At 41.0% G+C, this 16,050-nt stretch overlaps 1 protein-coding gene across 1 annotated transcript in view; it reads right to left on the bottom strand.

Moving 5' to 3' along the window:
- grb14 (growth factor receptor bound protein 14) overlaps positions 1 to 13,279 on the bottom strand; it is a 37,104-nt gene extending 23,825 nt beyond the window's left edge. The window contains exon 1 of the mRNA XM_004917702.4: positions 13,087 to 13,279. Coding sequence (XP_004917759.1) covers positions 13,087 to 13,149 — 63 coding nt within the window. The 5' untranslated portion in view covers positions 13,150 to 13,279. The remainder of the gene's footprint in view (positions 1 to 13,086) is intronic.
- Between the last annotated feature and the right edge of the window lie 2,771 nt (positions 13,280 to 16,050).

The following is a 16,050-nucleotide window of genomic DNA, read 5'->3' as shown; positions in this document are numbered from 1 at the left end:
AAGCGAATTTTTTTGCCAGGCATGGATTTGCAGTGAATTTCTGCATTTCGGCATTGGCGAATTGTTTCATGAAACTTCTTGTCAAAAAAGTCAAATTGGGCCCGGCCATGTCAAAATAGGCGTGGTTGCGGCAAAACGGGCTCAGTCGTGTCAAAATGGGAGCGGCAAAAAAGACACGGCGACAAAAAAACACGCAGGTGACTAAAAAGTTTCGCAACAAAGACATTTTGCGGATTTTCCGACATTTCGCAATATTTTCCAGCGAAGCGCAACAGGACAGATTCGCTCCTCACTACTCTCTATTATTGAGCCATGGTTGGAGTACAGGATTTTTCAACTTTCGAGTTTTTAGCACTAAAACTCACAAAATTCAAATTAGGATTCAAAAACTCGAATCTCTGATATTTATTAAGGGAAAAAAAATCGGAAAATTCAAATGTAAAACTTCTGCGTCGAAAAGCTTGCGAGTTTATGTAGAAGTCAATGGAGCTGTCATCTTTCATCTGTAGGATCAAAAATGTATTTTGTAGGCCTTGCAGTGTGAATCAACAGTGCCCATACCAGCTCAACATGAATCAGATTGGCATAAACATTCCCTTGCATATCTGTAATTAAAGGAATACTAACACAAACATAAACATGTTTTTTTCAAAACACATCACTCTTTACTGCTGTGCTGCAAGTAGAAGTGCTATCACCCCCCTCCCAGCAGCCGATCAGCAAAACCAGGGTCGGACTGGGCCCCGGCGGCCCAAACCTGATCCCTCTGACCCCTCCCCCAGCCGCCAGTGTCCTCCCCTGACGCATTTCACTTAAGCATGTTCAGGGGAGGATATCAGATGAAGGGTTAGGGGGTGCTGCGGGGCCCCTTTGGGGGTGCGGGGGACACAGCTGATGATGGCACCTTGGGGGGTGTGGGGGGTGTGGGGGCCCTGGGGCGGCAGACCCGGTGGGCCCTGCACCACCCAGTCCGACCCTGAGCAGAATGGTAAGAGAGCAAGATAGTAGCTCTGAGTAGATATCAGAATAGCACTCAATAGTAAGAAATCCAAGTCCGGCTTGGGACTCCTCCAGTTAAATGGGAGTAGGAGAAACAATAGGTTAGCTGAAAGCAGTTCTAATGTGTAGCGCTGGCTCCTTCTGAAAGCTCAGACTCAGGCACAATGCACTGAGATGGCGCCTACACACCGATATTACAGCTAAAAATACATTTGTTGGTTCAAGAATAACATTTTAAATGGGAATTATTTGCTATGTAAACAGTGTCATTTATAAATAAAAAGTATCCCTTAAAAATCATGACAAAATCCTTTTAAGTTTTTGGCCAAATATTTTAGAGAACTAGGGGGAGCAGTGGGTCAGTTTTATGGAGACATTGACTTATGGTAGCGCACACTTGCCTATTGTACACAAAACTGTGTTGTTTGTGTAAAGAATGACAGAATGAAGTGTGTTTTTACTCTTGGAAAAAAAAATGCTGGTTCCCCCCTGAAGGCAGTTATTTACATTTTCTTTAAATAAGTAGTTACAAAGCTAAAATATAAATCAATAAAGATGAAATTGTACGTTTCTGTTTTGTTTTGAATCGCTCTTTCATCTTTTTTTATCTTTTTGTGCCCCCAGACTTATGTTTTTGTGTATCATGTGACTCCATTTAATATATCAGCATCAAAGACAGAGACATTTGCTGACATTTGTAACAGGCAGGTCAGACTGGCAATGCTCCATGCTAGCTATGAATAAAGGGAGTCTAAGTTCACAAGCTAAAGTGCGGGGCAATTGGCATACTTTGGGGCTGATTTACTTACCCACGAACGGGTCGAAATGAGTCCGATTGCGTCTTTTTCGTAATGATCGGTATTTTGCGATTTTTTCGTATTTTTTGCGATTTTTTCGGATTCTTTACGAATTTTTCGTTACCAATACGATTTTTGCGTAAAAACGCGAGTTTTTCGTAGCCATTACGAAAGTTGCGTAAAATCTGGCGATTTTTCGTAGCGTTAAAACTTGCGCAAAAAGTTGCGCTTTTTTCGTAGCGTTAAAACTTACGCGAAACTTTGCACCTTTTAAGTTTTAACGCTACGAAAAATGCGCAACTTTCGCGTAAGTTTTAACGCTACGAAAAATGCGCAACTTTTTACGCAACTTTCGTAATGGATACGAAAAACTTGCGTTTTTACGCAAAAATCGTATTGGTAACGAAAAATTCGTAAAGAATCCGAAAAAATCGCAAAACATACGAAAAAGTCGCGAAATGTTCGTTTTCAAGTCGGAACTTTTCCAATTCGGGTCGGATTCGTGGGTTAGTAAATCAGCCCCTATGTGTCACAGGGGAACATGAGAATCAAACTAACCCTAAGGGATTGCATAGGACCAAGTTCCGGGAGGGGGTTTCGCTATATGGGAATAGAGATGTACAGGTATAGGACCCGTCATCCAGAATTCTCGGGACCAAAGGTATTCTGGATAAGGGGTCTTTCCGTAATTTGGTTCTCTATACCTAAAGTCTACTAAAAAATCAATAAAACATGAATTAAACCCAAAAGGATTGTTTTGCATCCAATAAGGATTATTTATATCTTAGTTGGGATCAATTACAAGGCACCGTTTAATTTCTACAGAGAAAAAGGAAATCAGTTTTAAAATTTTGAATTATTTGATTAAAATGGAGTCTATGGGAGACGGGCTTTCCGTAATTCGGAGCTTTCTGGCTAATGGGTTTACGGATAAGGGATGCCATACCTGTACTAGTATTCTGGTGAATCTATGTATCCTTACCTTATATATTCTGTCTTCAAATAAAGGGGCACCTCTAATAAGCCTAGAAGCACTGCATTGAGTGTAGGTCCATCCAATGGCCAGTTAGGGGTGCAAAGCTAGGGGTGAATACGAATTTTAATAAATAAGGCCCTTCAATATGAAAAAGTGAACTTGGGAAATGCTGTGTTGTTGAAATGCAATGAATATATATATATATAGATGATTAAAATTTGTAATTGCATTTTGTGTACAAGTATCTATATATACGGGGAAGAGTTCTCAACCCAACAGATATCAGTAATAGGAAATCAGGTTCAACAAACCACCACAAGGCTAGGCACCGTATGGCGATTAGGCCAAAGCTTGCAAGTTCCTTAATATAGAGATAAACCTCCATATGTAATAAAAGGCACTACATTTGCCCAGGAGCAGCAACCAATAGCAAGCCAAAGATTTTGGCTTTTAAACAGGTGACCAGAAGATTCTACCTGCTGATTGGTTGCTATGAGTTACTGCTTCTGGGCAAACTGTGTGCCTTTTATTAAATAACCCCCATTGTTCCTTAATATAATTTTGATTTGTGTACTTACAGGAGCATAGTCACTTGCTAGAAGCTGTGACCCTATTTACCTTTAGCCAAGACAAATGTTTATTGCTGTTGTATTTAAATAAAAGAATCAATGAATCAATCAGCTCACTCAGATTCCAATGTCACATGTATTTTTAGCAAACGCCTGTCCTCATGTGCTCTAATATGTAAAAAGAACCGACGCTGGGAGGGTCAATAGCTGCATTGTATCTGTAAGTAGAAGCATCAGTGCATTGAAACAAAACGCATTACATACTGTGTGGCCCCTCTCAAAATTCTCCAAAACACATATTATTTAAATATTGGAGAAATTTCTGCAATATTTGGTATGGGATCCCTTATCCGGAAACCCATTATCCAGAAAGTTCCGAATTATGGAAAGGCCATCTCCCATAGACTCCATTATAAGCAAATAATTCTAATTTTTAAAAATGATTCCTTTTCTCTGTAATAATAAAACAGTACCTGTACTTGATCCCAACTAAGATATAATTACCCCTTATTGGGGCAGAACAGCCCTATTGGGTTTATTTAATGGTTAAATGATTCCCTTTTCTCTGTAATAATAAAACAGTACCTGTACTTGATCCCAACTAAGATATAATTACCCCTTATTGGGGGCAGAACAGTCCTATTGGGTTTATTTAATGGTTAAATGATTCCCTTTTCTCTGTAATAATAAAACAGTACCTGTACTTGATCCCAACTAAGATATAATTACCCCTTATTGGGGGCAGAACAGCCCTATTGGGTTTATTTAATGGTTAAATGATTCCCTTTTCTCTGTAATAATAAAACAGTACCTGTACTTGATCCCAACTAAGATATAATTACCCCTTATTGGGGGCAGAACAGCCCTATTGGGTTTATTTAATGGTTAAATGATTCCCTTTTCTCTGTAATAATAAAACAGTACCTGTACTTGATCCCAACTAAGATATAATTACCCCTTATTGGGGGCAGAACAGCCCTATTGGGTTTATTTAATGGTTAAATGATTCCCTTTTCTCTGTAATAATAAAACAGTACCTGTACTTGATCCCAACTAAGATATAATTACCCCTTATTGGGGCAGAACAGCCCTATTGGGTTTATTTAATGGTTAAATGATTCCCTTTTCTCTGTAATAATAAAACAGTACCTGTACTTGATTCCAACTAAGATATAATTAATCCTTATTAAACACAAGCCTATTGGGTTTATTCAATAGTTAAATTATTTTTAGTAGACTTAAGTTATGGAGATACAGATTATGGAAAGATCCCTTATCCGGAAAACCCCAGGTGCCGAGCATTCTAGATCATAGGTCCCATACCTGTATGTCCTTTTGATAAATGTTCCCAAAATATATTATGCAATACATTTATTGTATATTGCATATCACATACAGGGGGTTATTTAATAATGTTTGATTATTTTTCACAATCCGTATTTATTTACACCAAAATACAATCTTGGCGTGGGGTTTTTTTTGCGATTTCTTCATGATTTATTATGCAACAAAACCAAAACAAATCTGAAAGCAAAAATATGCCATCTAAAAGCTTTCAAGATCATGTAGAAGTCAAAGGCGGGGTCCTTTTTATAACTAGAAGATCTTCCTTTGTTTTATGGTTTTAAAGGTTTTCAGGGGATTTTTACGTGGTTTTGGGGTTTTTTTGCAAATTCTTTAATTTCATTTTAAATTTTGTACATTTTTTCAATGAACCCGCCGTGCACCTGTTGCAGGCAGTTTAGAAAAAGTGACAGTGACACCTTTCAACATGGTAAAATAGGTGACAAAGACCCAGTTTAATAGAGGTTTAATAGAGGTTGCCATAATGCCAGCACAGAGCTCATATCACAAATGACCTTTGATAGTAGCTCTGCCCTTTGAACACTGATAAGTCATTATGGCCAATTAACATATAGTTGATTAACAAATATAGTTAATCTGTAGTTCAAAATAAATCAGAGCCAAGTATGAAATAACTCAGGTGTTACTCCATTCACTGCTAGAAAACAGGAAAGACACGTGGAAGGGATGGAGGCTGCTTTTGGTACGGGGGGTCACAATAAGAACTTGTGCATTAAGGTGGCCATACACCTTAAGATCCACTCGTTTGTCGATGTTGCCAGCGGATCTTCTCCCGATATCCCTACCTACGGGTGGACAATATCGTGGGAATTTAGGCTTCCTTTGTATAATGATGGGTATAGGCAAAGTCGATCTGGGGACCGCATCAACGAGCCGATGCAGTCCCCGATCCAACTAGATTTTCTAACCTGCCCGATCAATATCTGCCCGATTTCAGGCCAGATATCGGTCGGGCAGGCCCGTCGGTAGTCCCCATACACGGGGCAATTAGCTGCCGAAACGGTGTAAGGGACCCATATCAGTAGCTAGAATCGGCCCGTGTATGGGGGCCTTTAGTTGCCCCTTGAAGCCAACTTCAGTTGTTATTATAGACAAGACAGGTTTTTGCCACCGAAACATACAGAAACCCTTAGAGAAGTGGCAATAATCAGGGTTCAGTTACTTCAAGACTTCTTTTGTGGCCCAGTGTTTGGCCAGGCTTACTGATACTAATAACAAGTAGTGATGAGCAAATTTTTTCGCCAGGCATGGATTCGTAGCTCACTATGAGGTTAGACTGTCAGGGTTGGGGTTGATTTCTCTGGAAAAGAGGCGCTTGCAAGGGGACATGATTACTCTGTACAAGTACATTAGAGGGGATTATAGGCAGATGGGGGATGTTCTTTTTTCCCATAAAAACAATCAGCGCACCAGAGGTCACCCCTTTAGATTAGAGGAATGGAGCTTCCATTTGAAGCAGCGTAGGGGGTTTTTCACGGTGAGGGCAGTGAGGTTGTGGAATGCCCTTCCTAGTGATGTGGTAATGGCAGATTCTGTTAATGCCTATAAGAGGGGCCTGGATGAGTTCTTGAACAAGCAGAATATCCAAGGCTATTGTGATACTAATATCTACAGTTAGTACTAGTGGTTGTATTTATAGTTTATGTATGTGAGTGTATAGATTGGTAGGTGTGGGTTGTGGGTGCTGGGTTTACTTGGATGGGTTGAACTTGATGGACACTGGTCTTTTTTCAACCCTATGTAACTATGTAACTATGTAGCAAATTTCTGCATTTTGCCATTGGTGAATTGTTTGCGAAACTTCTGTGAAAATTCACAGTGGAAAAATTTGTTGCGCCTGCAAAAAAAACTATCCAACAATATTAAGGGCAGATAATAAGGGGCAGACTTATCAAAATTTGAATTTGGGTTTTTGAAAATATTCAAGATTCATTAGAAAACTGGTACTAAAAAATGTGTCAATAATAATAAAAGCTGGTTAATTAAAGGTGAACTAAACCCTGCTGTGCTGCACTGCTCAACCAAACGTTACTCAACTGTTGCTGGACTACAAATCCCAGAATAATGTTACATAATATGAAGGGTGAGGCATGCTGGGAGCTGTAGTCCAGCAACATTAGCGTTGTATTCTTAAAGCAATATTGCACAGTAAAACTTTTCCAAAACTATTCCACATCTCTCTACAGCCAGTGGCTGCATTAAAATGCAAAATAATCCTCCAATGAGAATCCCAGCTGGTCTGTGAAAATCTGGCACAGTTCTTTATCCCCATGTTGTATTCTAGTGTAATATAATTTAAAAAAAAATTACATCTCTAAATGCAAGATGCCTGACACAGTGCTGGGAATCAGTGTTCTCATTGGCAGATTATTTTGTATTTATAATACAGAGATCATGCCATCAAAGGGCTTGTAAACCCTGCTGCACTGCACTGCTCTGCTCAACCAAACTTTACTCAGTTGTTGCTGGACTACAAATCCCAGCATAATGTAACATAATATGAAACCTGAAGCATGCTGGGAGCTGTAGTCCAGGAGCATCAGGGTTGTATTTTTAAACAATATTGCACAATAAAACTTTTGCAAAACTTTCCCCCAATCTCACAGCCAGTTTATATCATGTGAAGTGACCTATTAAAGAATCTCGCCAAACTGGAATATATATATCAGTAAATATTTCCGTTGTACATCTTTTCCCTTGAGCCGCCATTTAGTGCTGGGCTGTGAGCTCCCTCAGAGATCAGCTGACAGGAAATAATGCAGCTCTAACTGTAACAGGAAGTAGTGTGGGAGTAAAAGGCAGAACTCTGCCCATTCATTGGCTGATGGGGCCTAGCATGTATGTGTGCCTTGGCCTGTTTGTGTGCACTGTGAATCCTATGATCCCAGGGGGCGGCCCCTTAATTCTTAAAATGGCAATTTTCTATTTAGGATTACCCAATAGCACATACTACAAGTATGGGATCCATTATTTGGAAACCCATTATCCAGAAAGTTCAGAATTATGGAAAGACCATCTCCCATAGACTCCATTTTAATTGAATAATTAAATTGATTTCCTTTTTCCCTGTAATAGTAAAACAGTACCTTGTATTTAATCCCTACTAAAATATAATTAATCCTTATTGGGTGCAGAACAGCCCTATTGGGTTTATTTAATGGTTAAATGATTCCCTTTTCTCTGTAATAATAAAATAGTACCTGTACTTGATCCCAACTAAGATATAATTACCCCTTATTGGGGGCAGAACAGCCCTATTGGGTTTATTTCATGGTTAAATGATTCCCTTTTCTCTGTAATAATAAAACAGTACCTGTACTTGATCCCAACTAAGATATAATTACCCCTTATTGGGGGCAGAACAGCCCTATTGGGTTTATTTAATGGTTAAATGATTCCCTTTTCTCTGTAATAATAAAACAGTACCTGTACTTGATCCCAACTAAGATATAATTACCCCTTATTGGGGGCAGAACAGCCCTATTGGGTTTAATTCATTATTTATTGATTTTTTTGTAGACTTAAGGTATGGAGATCCAAATTACACAAAAAAACCTTATCTGGAATACCCTTGGTCCCAAGCATTCTGGATAATGGGTCCTATACTTGTACTAAAATAGTATATTTTTATGAAAATGGTTTATTTATGAAGCATAAATGGACTGGTTAAATATTTGTTTTATAGCTTGCATGGCTGGAAATGCAAAGGGGAAATCTGATGGGTTTTTCTTTTAATAAATGGCAATTCATGCTATCATCCCGTTAAATCACAAAACTGCACGCATCAAACGACTGGAAATATGTGTGGGAGGGCCCTCGGGAAGCTTTATTGTCCCTCTCTCTAAAGGGGCTGGAATATACCTCTCTCTGGGAAACATAAGCAATGCATTGTCTGCAGAACGGTAGCAAGGGAAGAACATTGATAAATGTAATTAGCAGGAGAAATAAGCGAGCAGAAGTCTTTCTGAAACAAATCCACAAAACAATTCCTACATCGGTGCTACAACTCAAATAGGATAACAGTAAATTAAAAAAAAGAGTTAACTTTGCCTTTAGCCATTATTAGCAGTTAAACACATTTATTAGCGAATATTCCTTTCCTGGTGCATTGTGGGAGGAAAAACCTGGGGAATGTGAGGCTTGAAAGAGTTAAATATTTGCCCAGTTTGCAGACGACAAACATTACTGTTTACATGTTCTATTAAAATATAATCATTCCTGCAAATCTATTTGCCTTGTGCTCATTGCATACAATATGGGTACAATGTTGTTTCTTGTGAACTCTCCAGCTGGATTATTTTGGCTGCCATTCAAAGTACAGCATGTAAACAAATGAGTGGGTTAAGGAGAGGGTTTTTCCCTTCGCTAAAAGGCACACTCATTCCTTTCTCTGCTTGTTTGAAAAGGCAATATACACTATTCACCATTAGCTCCTTAAAGGAGACAGAAACCTTATCTTAAGTTGGCCGTACGGGGTCTGACTTTGCTTCGGACACACAAGGGGGTCATTTATTTAACCGAAGACAGTGGTTAAAGTGCAAAGAACAGGCACAAACACCATTTTTTGCATTTCACACACTGCCTTTTGGTGTTGCCAATTACTATAGGCCACTGTGGTCCATTTCTTAAGGCAGGAACGTTCCGCTACCCCACAAATGAATGCTTTAAAGACCCGATGGTGGCACTATGGGGGGAACCATTTCCCCAGTCTATTGCAAATGATCCTCACAATCAGCCCAGGGTCAGTAGCTTATTAAAACATCTATGGGGTCAAACCTACAGCAAAATATATCACATGAATCAGTCTGCTATGGTGGCAGCCCACAGGTGAGTGGGAGTTGAAGGGCAGTGGGTGCTGTGGTGAATGGGGGGGCAAGCAAAGGGAGGGTAGTAAGTAGAAACATAGTTACATAGGGTTGAAAAAAGACCACAGTCCATCAAGTTCAACCCTTCCAAGTAAACCCAGCACACACAAACCTATACTTACCAATCTATACACTCACATACATAAACTATATATACAAACATCAATATTAACTGTAAATTTTAGTATCACAATAGCCTTGGATACTATGCTTGTTCCAGGCCCCTCTTAAAGGCATTAACAGAATCTGCCATTACAACATCACTAGGAAGGGCATTCCACAACCTCACTGCCCTCACCGTGAAAAAACCACCTACGCTGCTTCAAATGGAAGCTCCGTTCCTCTAATCTAAACGGGGGGCCTCTGGTGCGTTGATTGTTTTTATGGGAAAAAAGAACATCCCCCATCTGCCTATAATCCCCTCTAATGTACTTGTACAGAGTAATCATGTCCCCTCGCAAGCGCCTCTTTTCCAGAGAAAACAACCCCAACCCTGACAGTCTAACCTCATAGTTTAACTCTTCCATCCCCTTAACCAGTTTAGTTGCAGTCTCTGCACTCTCTCCAGCTCATTAATATCCTTAAGGACTGGAGCCCCAATCCCAGGAACAAACAGAAGACATATTTGCCTTGGGCAAGTACCTCTTTTACAGCCTTCCAAACCCATATGTGAAGATCGGCCAGATATCTATTGGGCAAGTTTTAAATTCCTGTCAGGTGAGGACTGCATCAACCTGTAAATGCATTTCTCTCCCCATGGGCCTGCATAGGGCTCTGTTACAATTCCATCATTGGCCCTGAGCGTCTAAATTGGGCAAAGATTGTGATCTCTCCAAAAGATCAGATTTCTAATACAAAACGAATGCACCCCTTAACTCTCCAAAGTAAGTATCCCAGACTTAAGTAAAACTACAAGAGGATCCTTTGGTCACAACCATCCTAACCAGCTATTCATATATTGTGTTTATATAGTACAGGTATGGGACCCCTTATCCGGAAACCCATTATCCAGAAAGTTCTGAATTATGGAAAGGCCATCTCCCATAGACTCCATTTAAATCAAACAATTCTAATTTTTAAAAATGATTTCCTTTTTCTCTCCTTGTACTTGATCCCAACTAAGATATAATTAATCCTTATTGGAGCCAAAACAATCCTATTGGGTTTAATTAATGTTTAAATCATTTTTAAGTAGACTTAAGGTGGGAGATCCAAATTATGGAAAGTTCCCTTATCCAGAAAACCCCAGGTCCCAAGCATTCTGGATAATGGGTCCCATACCTGTACCAGCATACTGTATACCAACACATTGTACAGACGCACAGACTAGAATCCATTTTGGTAACAGGATACAATGGCAGAGAGAGGAAACCCCTGCAGATATGGGGACATGCAAACCCCCTACACAGACAGACCTGGGCGTTCATTGATTCAGCAAGTAGCAACATGGCAATGTGTATTATGCATTTTTTATATTAAGGTTCATGGTATAAATTAAATCCTACACACACATACTGTAAATATATATTGAGAGAGAGAATTCTCTACATCCTCAGGGATAAGTTCCAGGTCCGTATAATTTATACAATTTAATTTATTAATTACAAAATATTAGGTATAAGTAATTTTATTATTATGAATAATATTACAATATCTGACCAGCTCCCCTACAAGTCTTTCCTTACAACTCCTCGCACCTTCAGTCTCCCAGTACCAGGCCCACTCACTCCTTCGCCCTCACAAATTTCACTGCGCACGGAGCCCCCCTGTGCATCTGAGTTACATTCCCCACCCACCAGCATCTCACTGGCAGACACAACTCCCAGCAACTCCAAGTCATTCTTATGCTCAAATCTCAAAGCCTTCAGTACATGTTTGACTCACTGTGCTACAGCCCTAGGTATTTGCCCCACTTGCCCTCCCACTCCTTGGTTATCATGGATAACTCCCATCACCTTCACTGTCATGCACCAGCCCAACTATCAGAACTCTCGCCCAACATCCAACCAGTCTCCCTACCAGTTTCTTCTTTGGTTTCATCCTAAATTTCAATACACACAAACTCCTCATACTTATCCACAAACTGACCAACATGCACTAATATAGGGGCTGCACTGCTGCCAACTGTAGCCTTGTGTTAGTGCTCCTGTTAGAGCACCTATGTTATTGCCGGTCACTGCTGCTATATCTTTAAGTTATAAACCCTGCATTCTGATGTCAAAGTGCTTCATATATATGGATAACATTTATATTTACCTACACACACACACACAATGAGGCCAATGAATCTAGATAAAGAAACACACAGCTGTCATGTTTTTGTATAGCTTTTCATTCTGTTCAAGCAGACAAACTCTCAGGGGCCCTAACAACCAGATAACAGAAACAACTGTGCAACAGATACAACATAACAATAAACAAATGTACAAAAAGACATTCTAAAAGTTCCTTTTAAGGTGACCAACACTTAACATTTAGAGATGCAACCCGTGTTCATTTTTTGAACAAACTCCTTGACCCAAGATAGCGTTTACAAGGAATTATGTAAAATATGCACTTTTTTTATTCCTTTACCAGTTTCTAGGAGGGCATGTTCCTATAAGCCCCATTAAAGTACCAGAACTTCATTCATTAAACACAAAGTAAAGGCATGGGAGTCAATGCTAGACACAGTGGGGATTATTTATTGGCACCTTGGCAGTGTCCTATAGCAACTAGTGATTAGTTTTTTTCATCCAGTTGCAGGTTAAGCAGTAAAAGCAAATACCTGATTGGTTGCCATGAGTTACTGCCCAGGTGAAAATTTGCCCAGTCTTTATAAATTACCCCCACATAGCTATTGCATAGACCTATTGCTATTGAACTACAATTCCCAGCAGCCAAGGTTGCACATTTCCTATATACGATACGAATTTCTTAAAAACTGGCATTCTCCTAAAGATCTGATACAACTTAGAAAAGTAAGGAAGAGAGAGACGGCAGAGAGCTATATAGTCAGAGTGGCAGACGTATGATATAAAGACACAGAGGAACAGCTACAGAGACAGACAGATAGATTATTAGTAGATAGAAACTGGCAGTGTGACTGATCAGCAGAAGATAGAAAGACAGACTGACAGAGAGATGATAAGTAGATAGAAACAGAGAGAGGGAAAGAGAGAGAGAGAGAATGTTAGTATATCAATGGAAATCATAGTAATTTTAGTTTAAATATATATTATATGTGTGTTATTAATACATAGCATATAATATTCCCTATAAATGACAGACACTGAACAATAACAAACCTTCCACGCTACACTTCTAAGGTGAGTTAATAAGCAACGTCGCTGCTTTCAGCAGACATGGAATCCTGCCGCTCCCTCCGTCACCTTAAAACAAATTATTGACAGAACCTACAAAGGCAAATTTTTAAAACGAAACAAAAGCCGTGCTGGGTTTACTCGGAAGGGTTGAACTTGATGAACTCTGGTCTTTTTTCAACCCTATGTAACTAAATAATGCTGCACCCTTACCCTCTTCTGCAGAACCAGCGGGGTGATGGCGGGTAAAGTCACCCTCCTTGCGAACAGACTCATGTTTGCTCTTCATACAGCAACGCTGGAACTTAGAGCAACCATCCAGGATATGCAGCCACGTTAAATATCCCTTCACTGTTCCAGCACTGCACAGGCAACTGTGATCCCAGCCAGACTCCAAGCCAATTAAAACTAACTGTGGGAGAGGACTAGCCAGCATCCAATCATAAGGTTTCCCTTTTGTCCTTGGAAGCACATTCTGATACATTCGTTTATAATACTTAAGCAAAGCAAAAGAAAAAAATTGTTTGCAAAGCTTTTATAATTGACATGAAAGCAACATATGTTTATCCCAGGCATTCCCCATACAAAGGCACATCTTAAAAGCTCCCAACAGTAGTGCGTTAGTAGCTCAGATTACTTTGTACTGTACGAGTTGTGAGTAGGACTAATTGCGGCACGGCGGTGCGCGTACACGACTTTTCCATTTAATCTACAATTTATTGTGATCTAATAGTGAACGTTCAAACTAGGCATTGTTCTGCAATTTGTTCAGCAAGAGTTTGGCAGCAAGAATTGGCAAGAAAGCGTAATTAATGCCGGGGAGCTGAGCTGAAACAAATAATTACACAGCCTTAAATAGATACTAGATGTACAATTTCATTCCGGACCTTTAAATAAGAAACATTATTTTTTTAGGATTTTTTTCATACCTTGTGCAAAAAAAAAGGGGAATTTTACACCAAAGAAATCACAACAGCAACAGTTAAAATTATAGTCACATGACTATAAGCAGGGTCGGACTGGGGGGCAGGGTTGGACTGGGCCGCCGGGACACTGGGAAAAATCCCAGTGGGCCCCGGCTCTAGTGGTCCCCGACAACCCAGACCCGACCCTTGCTGCGCTCCCTCTGCCCGACCGCTCCTCCCGACACGTTAAATTACACACGCTTGGGGGGATGTTGGGTGGGGGGCCCCGGCGGGGGGGGGAGACTTAGGGGACACAGCTGGCGGGGGCACCTGCAGGGCCCCTGGGGCGCGAGCCCCGGTGGGCCCTTCACCCCCCAGTCCGACCCTGCTGGGGGGTGCAGGGCCCACCGGGCCCCTACACCCCCCAATGGCCCCACCGCCTTCACGCAGAGGCCCCCAACACTCTCCGACCCCCACACCCGAGTGCTCCTAAAAGAAACTTAGGGCAGTGGCACATGGGGAGATTAGTCGCCCCACAACAAATCTTCCTTGTCGCAGGCGACTAATCTCCCCGCAATTCCATCCCACCAGCTAAAATGTAAATCACTGGTGGGATGGCATACGCGTTGCTGCGATGTCCCCCAGTTGGCCAAAGTTGTCTTCAGAGGAAACTTCAGGCGACTGCGGGACATCGCAGCAACGGGTATGCCATCCCACCGGCGATTTTCATTCTATCAGGTGGGATGGCATTGCGGGAATTTAGTCGCCCAGGGCAAAGAAGATTTGTTGCGGGGCGATTAATCTCCCAATCTGCCACTGCCCTTACCTGTGGCGCATCGGGGGAGGGAGATGGCAAATTGCGGAAGCATCCTGGGGGGAATCGGATCTGGACCGCCAAGGGGCACCGGGATTCTTCCCCATCAACCCAGCGGCCCAGTCCGACACTGACTATAAGGGGCTTTTTTTAGCAAGCCATATAAAAAAAAGTGGAATTAGAATGCACTATATATCACCACTTTAATGGCCCACAACACTGTAAAATCATGCAGCAGTGGTATAACTACAGAGGAAGAAGAACCCGGGCCACAGGGGGGCCTGGACCGCAGAGTTTGCTTCCTCTATCATGGTGAAGAACTCCCTTCTGCCCAGCCACTATCCCAATTGCTAGAGGGGGGGGGAAAGTGGGCAGAAGATGCCAGCTGGGGGTGGGGTGTTGGTGGTTAGGGGCCTGGTAGGGATCTCTTTGATCTCTGTGTGCAGGGCCCCTCCTAAGATTTTTTTACAGGGGGGCCAGGAGCATGCTAGTTACACCACCGCTATACAGATTTATCACACAAAATTAATGTAAAGCTGAGTGCAACATTGTCTATGAAGATTCTCATTCATCCAGGTCCTGATATACAGTATCTAGTAGAATTAAGTCTAAAACAACTGGACTTTTCTGAGTTTTTCTTGAAAACGTTTCACCACTCATCCGAGTGGCTTCTTCAGTTCAAATGACTGGTAGGGAATTCCCCGGCATTTAAACTCTTGATGGTAGTAGAGTCACAGACATCCAATCACAATGGTTCCATTGAACTTGTTCAGTTAGGTGTTAGCTGAAACTGACAGGTGTAAGAAGGTATGATCCAATCACTCCAATCAAGAGTTTAAATACCGGGGAATTCCCTACCAGTCATTTGAACTGAAGAAGCCACTCGGATGAGTGGTGAAACGTTTTCAAGAAAAACTCAGAAAAGTCCAGTTGTTTTAGACTTAATTCTACTAGATACTGAGTGCAACATTATGGTGGAAAAATTTGGAGTAAATCAAAATACACAGTAGAGCAATTTTTGTGCTGTCCTAATAGGTAGTAAGTGACCTTCTGTATTCAGAATTACTAGAATCACTGTTTCATTACACATGGAAAACAATTCACCAAAGAGAGGTGATAATGATAGCTTTTTTTATCAGGGCTGGGAGTGTGAGTAGGATACGACATCATAAGCTTCTGATTTCATGAAAAAGGCTCATCAGCAACAATGACACAAGGCAGGGATGTTCAACTGGAGGCCTGTGGGCCGGATGTGGCCCTCCAGAGTATTTTAGACTAAATGTAATAAGTTAGACAGCACTGACATAAGGCATCCAGCTCATATGTTTCAGTAAGGAACGTGACAGAAGCAAGTTAAGCTGGACCATTTTAATTTTTTGAGCCACACTCAGATATAAAAAGTGTTGATGAGCCACACAAGCAGGAAAAAGTTCTTTGGGGATGCAAATAAGGCCGGTG

The sequence above is a fragment of the Xenopus tropicalis genome, chromosome 9, assembly GCF_000004195.4.
Source record: "Xenopus tropicalis strain Nigerian chromosome 9, UCB_Xtro_10.0, whole genome shotgun sequence".
Lineage (NCBI taxonomy): Eukaryota > Metazoa > Chordata > Amphibia > Anura > Pipidae > Xenopus > Xenopus tropicalis.
This window is presented reverse-complemented; position numbering and strand designations above follow the sequence as displayed.